Source organism: Gymnoscopelus braueri (genome assembly GCF_963280865.1).
Source record: "Gymnoscopelus braueri genome assembly, chromosome: 8".
NCBI classification, from domain to species: domain Eukaryota; kingdom Metazoa; phylum Chordata; class Actinopteri; order Myctophiformes; family Myctophidae; genus Gymnoscopelus; species Gymnoscopelus braueri.
The window spans coordinates 38,214,793-38,226,975 of record NC_137609.1 but is presented as its reverse complement, the minus strand read 5'-3'; the positions used below and the strand labels follow the sequence as shown (position 1 = coordinate 38,226,975).

The 12,183-nt window shown below is 43.1% G+C and overlaps 1 protein-coding gene across 15 annotated transcripts in view; it reads right to left on the bottom strand.

Annotated features, from left to right (window-relative positions):
* Nucleotides 1-12,183, bottom strand: part of ncam1a (neural cell adhesion molecule 1a) — a 510,009-nt gene that overhangs the window by 411,507 nt on the left and 86,319 nt on the right. For all 15 annotated transcript variants that reach the window (XM_080436535.1, XM_080436536.1, XM_080436537.1 and 12 more), the window contains 2 exons: nucleotides 3,258-3,377; nucleotides 2,781-2,900 (listed from right to left, as the gene is read on the bottom strand). In XM_080436535.1, the coding sequence (XP_080292661.1) occupies nucleotides 2,781-2,900; nucleotides 3,258-3,377 (240 nt within the window). The remainder of the gene's footprint in view (nucleotides 1-2,780; nucleotides 2,901-3,257; nucleotides 3,378-12,183) is intronic.

Sequence of the window (12,183 nt, the reverse complement as noted above, 5' to 3'; positions counted from 1 at the left end):
GTACAAAGCTAAACACAATGTCGAATAAATGTGACTAACAATAGCATAATGTAGTTGTGTTTTCCATCATCACACCAATCCAATTTTGGCGCGCACGTGCGCATGACTCTCCCCTGGCCTAGCACCGGGCCTAACTAAAATATTTACAAGTATGTTCGATTTAAAATATTTACAATCAATGTAAAATATTTATAATATATCAATGAAAAATATTTACAACCCCTGGGGTGGCTCGACAGCCAGACGCCATCCGCCGTTAAATGCTCGGGCACAAGAGGCTGCCCAAAGCCTGACCCCGCAAGCCGCCAAGGCCTGAGACAGGCCGCTCAAGCCAGCCCGCCAGACGCAAGGCCGACATGACTGGTGAAGGTGACGGTGACACCTACCGCTGAGTAGCACAAAAGACCGACTCCCAAAGGGAGCGGATGCAGCCACATTCAGTCAGTAGAACCAAGTGAATGTAGATGGAGTCGCACATGTTGCTGCTATGCGGATCTCTGTCAGAGACGCACCATTCCACAGCGCCCAGGAGGCCACCGTCCCACGGGTGGAGCTGGTCCGTTGCTCTGTAGGCTCGTGTGGCCCTGATGTACGACACTAATTCTCTAACAGGGCAGAGTGGGGACCGACCCTGTCTCTGCACTCCATCTTTCTGCATGTGAATTCATGTGATCAATATACAGTAGCCTACAGTATTATAAATTAATACCGCACGGACACTGGAGGTGCGTCTGTGCCTCCGCAGTGACATTAAGGCATGATAACCTATTTTCATTATTACGTGACACTTTGGCCCGCTTGCCCGAAACTGGCAAACTCACTGGGGGACCTAATAATTCAGCTCTAAATGCAACTGATAGCCTACACAATAAATAAAAAGCGGTGGTATCTGCATCATGTCTATATTATGCATAGGCTACAAGCAATACATCGTTTGACATATTTTTTCTTTTTTATATGTTGACAAATATTGGGCTCATACAGTACATATTTTATTTGAGGTTTGCCACTGTTGTAATTGATTTTACATGAAGAATAAAGCATTCTAACGACATACGCACAGCTTTGCTCCCTGGTAAGACAGCCTCGGGGCTGACTTGAAAACGGGCGGACCTCACGCTCAAATCACCTACAACAAAAACATTTAGGAATCTGACTGCTAGTGTAGGAATTGTCTTAAATGCCGGTACGATCAAAATATGGTCGTAAATTGCTTAATGAATCGGGGCCATTAGCCTATTCCTATATCTACTAGTTTTCATCATAGTGAGCTACAATAGATAAAAGTTGAGAGTTGTCACCTTGTGCTTCAGCAACATGAAAATGTATACATACATTTTGAAGCAAGATAAATAAATACAAGTAAAGTAAAGTCACTAGTTACTTTTCAAATTTAGTAGAAGTAAAGTTACTTTTTGAGGGCAGTAACTAGTACCTACAACTAGTTACTTTTTTAAGTAACTTTCCCAACACTGGATATCATCATGATATTTTTTGAGCGGTGCCAGCCGCTCCTAACATTTGACGGTGTGTGTTTGTGTGTCCGTCCGTATGTTTGAGCATGGCATCAACAGCTGCAGCTGATTGCAACACAAAAATGCAACCAATTACACTAATTAAACACAAACAGGAGACGCAGTGCAACACATGCGCCACGTAAAGACATGCACACGCACACACACAGACAGGCTGGCACAGCACACAAGCGCAAAGCAGGACAGAACATCAGGACAGTAGGAACATCAGGACATAACATCAGGAAAGAACATTAGGACAGAACATCAGGGCAGAGCATCAGGAATATCAGGACAGAACATCAGGAAAATCAGGACAGATCATTAGAAAATCAGGACAGAACAACACCGTAAGCACACACATCAAATAGAGTAGTACCGTCTGAATACTAGCACACACATGAAATAAAGTAGTACAGCCCAAATACCAGCACACACTCATCAAACAGAGTAGGCACCGCATACTCACACTGGGTGTGATATTTGCCATGATAATGCTGAATCGATATGATGATAGCCTTTACAACTGAACAGAATACAAACTAGAAAAAGTGCTCCTCGGAGCACAGGTCTCCGCCAGGTCAGGTATGTTATTGTGGCCTCCTGGTTGCGCTATAATAGGCCAATGTGAAAAGGGTGCCATTTATTCTTAGGTCTTTCACGGCAATCAGACACTGCATTCATGATTTGAGGCATTTTGTTCCAAAAATGTGTTTTGCCAAATTAGACCTGCTGGTGGTGCTATAACAGGCCAATGTGAAAAGGGTGGCATTTCTTCCTCGGCCTTGTGGGAATGTGCGTGTGAAAATTCACGGAAATCGCAAGCTGCGTGCATAGTTTGAGGCTTTTTGTTCAAAACGGACCAATCCTGCAAACTTTGGAAGCCAACCATAGGCAATGAGGATGGAATATGGGAAATCGGACAGATTTGTGTTGATCACATGACTATAGAGATACTGTGTACCGATTTGCATGACGTTTGGATAAAATCTATAGGAGTAATGTAAAAAAAAAGGGTTTTGCACAAATCGGCCTCCTGGTGGCGCTATAACAGGCCCATGTGAAAAAATTGGTTCTGAATTGACATCCAGGGAGTGTGTGTGCACAGTTTCGGAGCGACCGGGGCAACGGTGCCAGAGATTAGCTGCTAACACACAGACAGGACACACGGACGGACGGACGGACGGACAGGGGCGAAAACATACTCTCTCGCCATGCCTTTCGGCCTGGCGGAGACAATAAAGACAGTGATTGCATGAAACTTACTTAGGTCCAGGTGGTCCACTTCAATCTCAGCTACAGGCTCAGGCTCCTGTTTATTAGAAACTGTGCTGGCTGACTCTAGAGAACTCATCTTCCCCTGCAGGCTGGACTCCGAAGACTGGTCTGGAATGAAAATAGAACAAAGACTTTAATAATAAGGATTTCTTAATATTAATGTAAATATAAGGACTACGAGATACCACAGTTGCTGCCATGCAAATTCACCACCTAAGACCTATTTTGATTTGGTTTTAAAAACATTTGACCACAAGGCTACATGAAAAAAACTATAATAACATCAGCCTCTACATTTGATGCCAAGATTAAGATTAATGTTGAGTGATATCTTTCAATGATGACTATAGATTTTATGGTCATGTCATTATTGACAAGATGTGTTTGCCATGATAATACTGAATCGATATACATATGAGCTACAACTTAACAGATCTAAATAAAGCAAGAGTGATCACATGAAACTTACAGAGGTCCATCCTTCCTCAGTCTCAGCTTCAGGTTCAGGCTCCTGTTTATTAGAAGCGGTGCTGGCTGGCACTGGAGAACTCGTCTTGTCCTCTAAACTGGACTCCACAGACTGGTCTGGAATGAAGTAATTGAATAAGGACTTTGATGTGAAAAGCATTGTAGATGAAGGCTGAATGTAAGGGCGGCTTCACACTGGGTCCGTTTGCATTCGAACCGTTCCAGAGTACGAATGGCCTCTACCAGCTGGCCGGCATTCACATTGGCCAAGATCCTTGCGCACCAGAGTACACTTGCATATATACCCCCAATCCTATAGGTGGCGGCATGCACATAGTGGTTCGCCAGTGGACACAGACGTCATCAACTATGCGACAATGTTTGTGCTGGTTGCGCATATATATAGGGTTGCGGCTGGGGAGAGAGAGTCAACGCACTGATCTATCTATCTATCTATCTATCTATCTATCTATCTATCTATCTATCTATTAGAGATGCGTGGATCGCGGTTTTAGCCGCGGTTGCCGCAGTTAACCGCAGTTTGGGTGGATTCGGGTCAATCGAATATAATTATTAATTAATATCGGATAAACCGCAATATTGAAATATTGCAGTAAATAAATTAATGACATCTAATATATCTATCCATAAAATAGCTAAATCTCTGCGTGCTTGTGTCTGTGTGAGTGTGTAGAGCAGCCTCTGTGCGATGCGATCGCAAAATGCATTGATTTAGCCTATGGAATGTCGGTGCGTCTTTTTTCTTTTTTTTAAACCGGTGCTGCGCTGAACATACAGAGTCTGTATGTTCAGCGCAGCAGAGCAGTGGGCTCTGTATGTTGGATGCCGCATGTATGTTGGATGCCTGTATGTTGGATGCCGCACAGAGTCTGTATGTTCAGCGCAGCACCGGTTTAAAAAAAGAAAAAAGACGCACCGACATTCCATAGGCTAAATCAATGCATTTTGTGATCGCATTGCACAACTAATACTAAAACTAACGGGGAATACCAGAAAATAATAATATTTTGACATACGGGAAAAACGGTTGGTGCGGATATTTAAATTGGATAATATAATTATTGCGGTTGGATAACGGGCGGATAATTAATTTGTACATGCGGATTCGGGTGACGTGAGAGGCCATCCGCACATCTCTACTTATCTATCTATCTATATATATATGTTACAGGGAAATTGGCATTACAGGGAAATTGAAAGGGTAGCGCTTGTTTTTACCACCCACCCAGGCAATTCTGTAGAACCAACGTTAGAGGGCAATGAAGCAACACGCATGCACATGCATGTGTGTGTGTGTGTGTGTGAGAGTGTACACATGCACACGCATGTGTGCGCACGCATGTGCGTGTGTGTGTGTGCATGCGCACACACACATGCACACGCACACACACACGACATGTGTGTCGTCGTGGATAGTAACCCATAAAAAGATCTATTCTCCCCCTATCGGGTTACAACTCGGTCGGCGCGGGCACTCGCGCCTGGAGGCGCTCGGGCGCGTCTCCTCGGCCTCAAGCTCTGCTGAGTCGGCGCGCCTCCGTCATGGACAATAATTATTATCACGTGCGGTCCGCGTCGCATCAAAGCCCCACCTCGAGCCTCCTCCTCCTCGCGCCGCCTCGTATCAAAGCCCTGCCTAGCGCCTCCTCCTCCTCGCGCCGCCTCGTATCAAAGCCCCACCTCGCGCCTCCTCCTCCTCCTCGGAGAGAGAGAGAGAGAGATATCAGACAGACAGGAGGAGGCGCGAGGCGGGGCTTTGATACGAGGCGGCGCCTCCTCGCGCGCCTCGCGTAAAAAAAAACCTGTCTCGAAAAGCTCCGCCTTGCGCCGAAGCCCCGCGCCTAAAAGCGAGCGCTCCTCTTTCAATTTCCCTGGAATGCCAATTGCCCTGTGACATATATATGGAGTAATTAGTGAGTATTTGAGGGCTCGAGCCTTCAAATACTCACTAATTACTCCATATATTTCTTCATTTTTGTGTGTATTGTCCAATTGTGTTTGTATGTCCTCGTTTGCCCAAATGTCCAGCAAGCATGACATTTCTTCATTAGACCAGAGGGATCCTTTCCCGGATCCGGCCATGGTTGAACCCCTGTGGATTGATCTGCGACGTGTTTTTGTTGACTGTTTTTGTCGAGTTTATATACCGTCACCTATTACAAATAGCGGGCCACTTCCATCTAACGGTACGCTTGCTTTCACATTGCAGCGTACCGTACCCGAAAACGCATGATCCGGATCCGAGACTGCCTCCGGAGGTGGTTTCGGGTACGGAACGGTGATCCGTTTCGGGGAACGATGCGCAACATTCACACTAGCGCGACACAAGCGGTCTGGAGTGCGCACCCGGGACCATAGTGTGAATCCACCCTAAAACACAGCGAACAGAGGGTATACATCCACACGGCGTAGTGTCATCAGTGGGTCGTACCTAGGGGGGCGGAGTCGCTCAGGGGAAAACACAGATTTCCCCCAGCTGGTATAGGCGGAGGGATGTGGGGTTTTCAAACTCATATGCTGTAAAAGTATACCAATTTAAAAGCAGGCGTCATGGCTTGCCAGATCACAGGCACAGAACCTTGTTGCCACTCGACAAGGAATGCTACATTAGCAAATTAAACAAGAGTCCGATTGGAATGTTGTCCTGACTGGACAGAGGATCCAACACAACACAATGGCCCGAGGTTATCGGATTTAATCGCCTGGTAAGAGACACTATTACATTTTCTATAGATATGATCAATTAAACTTATCATAATATCAAAAAGCAAAAGCCATTCATTCATCAATGATGTTTATAGAACACGTTTTAGTGAATTCCAAGTAGGAGACATCGACGCCATTACAGTTTGGAAACGCAGTCAACATGCAGCGATTTACACACAAAACAAGCCAAACCCTAGACTATCCTCGTTTAAAAACCTACAGAAAACACAATTGTTAATCTGGCAATGAACACAGAGCTAAAGCAGTGTGTAAATCCTGCATGATATTAAATGACGCACTTCGCCAAATGGTAATGGCGTCGGTACGTGCCGTTCACAAAACAGTCTCTAAACTGCACTTCAAATTCACTATAAACATTATTGATGACTTAATGGCTGTTGGGTTTTGATATTATGGTGAGTTTAATTGATCATATCTTGTAATAGTGTCTCTACCAGGCGATTAAACACTGTGCATATGTAAACATGTTTGGTAACAAAGAGAGAGACGGGAGGTAACCAGAAGACTCGCCCCAAAACACGCTCGCCCCCATTTTTTTCACCGATCAGCGGTTCTTGTATTCTTGTAATTCTGTAATTTGTTTTACAGAGGATAAGGTTTTAAATAAGTTCAGGGTTAGGCATAGTTTTACTGAGGTTCAGTTTAATAATAAGGTTATGTTTTGGCACCGTTTTACTGAGGTTACGTTTAGGAATAAGGTTATGTTTAGGCATAGTTTTACTGAGGTTACGTTTAGGAATACCAGGTGAATCCCGGCGGGTTTGCCCCGGGGCGACTGTGTTTTGGGGCGAGTGTTTTTGTATTCAGACGGAGATGGAAAGAGGGAAACAGATCTCCGATCTCAGTGGTGCTTGTGCTGAAACTTGACTCGTGCAATAAGATATAAAGATAATCTGATAAACCACATGAACCCCAGCTTACGTATTCTGGGGGGAACATAAACCAAACATTGCCAATCTAGCTCACAGTTACAACGCGTCGCGTTCCGACGTGCTGTGAGCTCATAGATTGGCAATGTTTGGTCTTTTTAGTCACATATATCTTAATAATAAGTCAACTTTTCCGAGGGCGAGTGGACGATTGTGTTCCAGCTGTTTTTCTGATGGATTTTTCTTAGCTGACAATGTTTCTATCGTCCATAAAATAGCTCTGAAAGTGATCCAAACGATAGTGTATGATGTAACTCTATGAGGTAGATCGCTCTGTTTTCCCCCGAGACAAAATCGAAAGGGCGTTTCTGGGCGTTCCCGTCCATCTCCGTGTGTATCTATAAAGAACAGTTTTTCAAAACCTGATCAGCGATCCAAAATACAGTACGTCCAAGTCTCAGGTGAGCTATATCTATATACATACACATATATATATATATATATATATATATATATATATATATATATATATATATATATATCTATATCTATATCTATATGTTGCAGAGTGGCTCAAAGACTCAGCCCGATGATCTAAAAGCCTAATATCTCCCCCAGTCTATAGGGAATTCCCTTTAGTATAGTTGATAAGAAAGCTGGGCGGTCAGAGAAAGCTTGCCTAGGGCGCAACTTGGGCTAGATTCGGCCTTGTCTCTCCTACCATATTAGGCCTAATGTAGACAAGGAGCTCCACGGTCACCCTACTTTTCATCAAAACAAGCCGTCCTCCGAGCTGGAAAAATAACATTGGTCTATATGTACAGACGAGTGCACACACTGCGCAGGGAAGCGCAGGTGTAGTTCGTTGTCTACAATACGTAAAGATACGTTTGTTTCGTTTCGCTTATGAACCATTTCATGGAAGTTCAATCTGTGAATATTTCCAACTCAAACGCTATAATAAAATAAAAAGCAGAATGAAACTGGATTTCAGTTAATTACTATATCTCTCTCTCCAAACACCGGGAGGCGGGGAGGCTCCACTTGTCGCCAATAGAACGTCATCAACACATCCACTCGCTAAATGTAAATTCCCCAGACTATCACCGCATCCATTCACACATTGAGCCGTTTTGGGCTCAATCAGACATTAACCCGACTTAACTCAAGGGTCCTGCTAGCATAAAGTCTGTTGGATGTCCGATCCTACTGAACCGGAATGTTGCGTTCATATATACAGCCCCCTCCGTTTAAAGTCTGGAAAACTTCCATAATACATTGCATGTGTGAAAGTGATTTTACTGACCAAATGTACAGCAGAAACAGCAGAACAATACTGTTGTAACATATAAAGCGGCTGTGAAGCCTCCTCCCCACTTCCGTTTTGTTACAGTCGTGCAAATTTATCCTAATATAAATCAAAATCATCTAAGTATAGCTTGATGCTAAGCAGAAATGGAAATTAAAAAATAAAATGTAAAGATATTCTAAAATATATTTTCGTGAACGGAAGTGTGTAGTTCCAGACTCTATATATCATTCGGAGATTGTGGTATAGTTGTCTGGCTACGCGAGACTAGTTAGAGGCACATTGCAGCCATGTATTCTCTTCCTGATCTGACCACAACATCCTGTCTAGACAGGAAATGAAGTGAGTACTGATTTTATAACCTCGCATCACCAGTTTTTCACCTCGGAGGAAAGCCTGGTATTCGTTATTAAATGGCCCGTGTGATCCGGTCTATGGCACGCAAAAAAAAGAAAAAAAGAAATTGCTTCCGGCTTCCGGTTTTTGCTGCTTCCGCTTTGTTTTGGTTCCCCAATTTAAATGCTGAATGCTGTGTGTGTGTGTGTGTGTGTGTGTGTGTGTGTGTGTGTGTGTGTGTGTGTGTGTGTGTGTGTGTGTGTGTGTGTATATATATATATATATATATATAAATATATATATATATATATATATATATATATATACATATATTTAGTTAGTTAGTTAAAGTTTATTTCGGTCATAAGACATTTCATATATATACAAATAAAACAATTAAAAACAAAAACAAAGCAGCACAATAATACTGGACCAAAAAGGTGTAGGCTGAAGCTTTAGCTTATAGTGCCTACCTTTCTTGCTTTAAAGCAGTGTGTAAATCCTGCATGATATTAAATGACGCACTTCGCCAAATGTGTACCGATGTGCGTGAAATTTGGATACATTCTGAAGGCTTAATATCAAAAAAGATGTTTTACATAAGTGTTCCTGGTGGCGCTATGAAAGGCAAATGTGAAAAATGCAGGGCAGTTGTTTTCCCTTGGCCTCTAGGGAGTGTGCGTGCAAAGTTTAATGCAGATCGGTGCAGTTATAGTTAAAAACACAAATCGTCCATTTATAGCGCCACCATGAGGCTGATTTGAAAATTTTCAAGTGGCATTTCTTCCTCGGCCGAGTGGGAATGTGCGTGTGAAATCTCACGGAGATCGCAAGCTGCGTTCATGATTTGAGGCATTTTGTTGAAAACGGAGCAATCCTGCAAACTTTGGAAGCCAACTTTAGCCAATCAGGATGAAATATGGAAAATTGGACAGATCCGTGTTGATCACATGACTATAGAGATACTGTGTACTGATTTGCGTGATGTTTGGATAAAATCTGTAGGAGTACTGTCAAGAAATGTGTTTTGCAAAAAGCGGCCTCCTGGTGGCGCTCTAAAAGGCTAATTTGAAAAATGTGGGCCAGAGGTTCTGCTCTGGCATCCAGGGAGTGTGTGTGCACAGTTTCGCTGCAATCAAGCCAACGGTGCCAGAGATTAGCTGTACACAAAATGACAGAATGACGGACACACGGACGGACGGACACACGGACACACGGACGGACGGACAGGGGGCAAAACATACTCTCTCGCCATGCCTTTCGGCCTGGCGGAGACAATAATTACACATTACAATAATATTACATATAAATACATTTCTTTGTTCTGGCCTTAGTTACTTTCAGCATATTTGTTCCCCTCAACCAATACCTGCTCTCTTTAGCTTCAAACAGCCTCTGAATGCAGATTGGGAGTTGATTGTTGTGTGCTTTGTATGCTATTAGTACAGTTTTTAGGTGAAGTACGATCTTCAAACTTTAAGGTATTCAATTTGATAAAAAGTGTATTAGTTGGTTCATAATAATCTGTTCTAGTTATTATTCTTATAGCTCTCTTCTGTAATATAAATATTGGGTTTGTGGTTTGTGTTCCCCCATATTTCCACAAAATATGTAATATACGGGACAATGAGAGAACAATACAGTACAGTGTCTTCTCATTTAGAATATGTTTGGTTTTATGTAATATTGGAATCATTTTAGACATTTTTATTTTTACATTATCTACATGAGATTTCCAGTTTAATTTACTATCAATTATCACACCCCAATTTGTTGTATTTATTTACTTTCTATCTCAACATCATTAATTTAAATCTTTGGTTGACAATTTATTTTCCTTGTGCCAAATATCATAAACTTAGTTCAAACCACTTCTTTAGAATGGGATTGGAAGGCTCCTGAACAGGACAGCCTAAATGCAGAGCTGTTCAAGGCAGACCCAGAGCTGGCAGCTAAAGCTCTAAAGCCACATACTACGTGCATATGGGATTCCAAAACAACTTGTCCTTCTCATCAAGAGTTTCTATAACAACTTCACATGCCAAATTGGAAATAGTCAACGCAGTTTCGCAGTCAAAACAGGGGTGAGGCAAGGTTGTGTTATGTCATTGCTCTTCAACCTGGTCATGGACTGGGTGATGAGATGAACCACCGAAAACAAACAAAGAGGCATCAGGACTCTCTTCTCACAATTGGAAGATCTCGACTTTGCAGACGTCATGGCTTTGTTCTCTCACACACACCAGCAGTTGCAAGAGAACACATGTCGTATGAACACCTTTGCAAAACAATTAGGTCTGAAGATCAACCAGAAGAAGACAGAGCTGATGATAATGAACATCCCAAACCCCTCACCAATACAAATAGATGGAATAAACCTTCTACAACAGATCATTTCCACATACCTAGGCAGCGTTGTCAGTCATGATGGAGGTGCAGACAGAGACATCACAAGCAGACTCAGCAAGGCCAGGAACACCTTACAGAGGCTTAACAACGTCTGGAAGTCGGCTCAGTACAGCACCAACACCAAGCTGAGACTGTACCAGAGCTGTGTCCTGTCTACCCTGCTATATCGTTCTGAATGTTGGAGAACGACAGAAAATGATCTCCACAAACTGTCAACCTTCCACACAAAAAGCGAATATTCTGGCCCAAAACCATCTCCAACCAACACCTTCTTAGCCTGTTTAAACAGGACAACATGGCTACCATCCTTATAAGAAGGCGGTGGAAATGGATTGGGCATGTAAACCGTAGAGAGCAGGACAACTTCACCAAAACTGCCCTTCACTGGACACCAGACGGTAAACGTAAGAGAGGCCGACCCAAGAACATCTGGCACAGGACAGTGGAGGGAGAGCTGAAGAACCTGCATCACACCTGGGGTTCTATAATGACGCTGGCCCAGAACAGACAGGGGTGGAGATCCTTTGTTGCTGTAAGTAAGTACACATCAAAATAAAGAATTAAAAAAATCCCCAAAAGGGTAGCACATCCAAAGTTTCAATTAAATGGAGGACAAAGTACTCACATTTCCACTTACTAAACTGGCCACACCAATAAATGAACGCTTACGCGTTTCGGTTATGAGCCTTCCTCATAGCATTCTTTAGAGTTGTTCAGGAGGAAAGAGACTATTGCTATACTGGACATATGGTTAATAACATCTTAAAAAAATGTATTTCCTTGTGATTTTAGAAGATCAATATTATTGTCTCCACAAACTACTTGAATCTTATTATTATTATTACAACTAGAACTTTGGCCGCGCTGCGCGCGGCCTCAGCTCTAGCGCCCACTTGGCAGCGCCGATCACTGGCGTAGCGCCATGAGGGCCAGTGGGGCCATGGCCCGGTCAGTGAAGATTTGCCAGAAAAATGAATTCTGCTCCGACAACAATAGACACAGCCGCCGGCCGCCAGTCACGTTACTGCAGTGATACATTGGCTGGCCCATTCGCACCTTTTACAAAGCTAAAGCTGCCTACTCCTGCCTATCAATGGTCCAAGTGTGACCTGTAAAGTAGTCTGTAGGAGACATAATCATGTCCTAAGAGGAGTCCAAAAGAGAATGGATCCTGGGATTCATGAATTAAATTACAGAGGTGAGTAAATAAGTACATGTACTCAAGTACCGCACTTTTTGAGGCATTTGTACT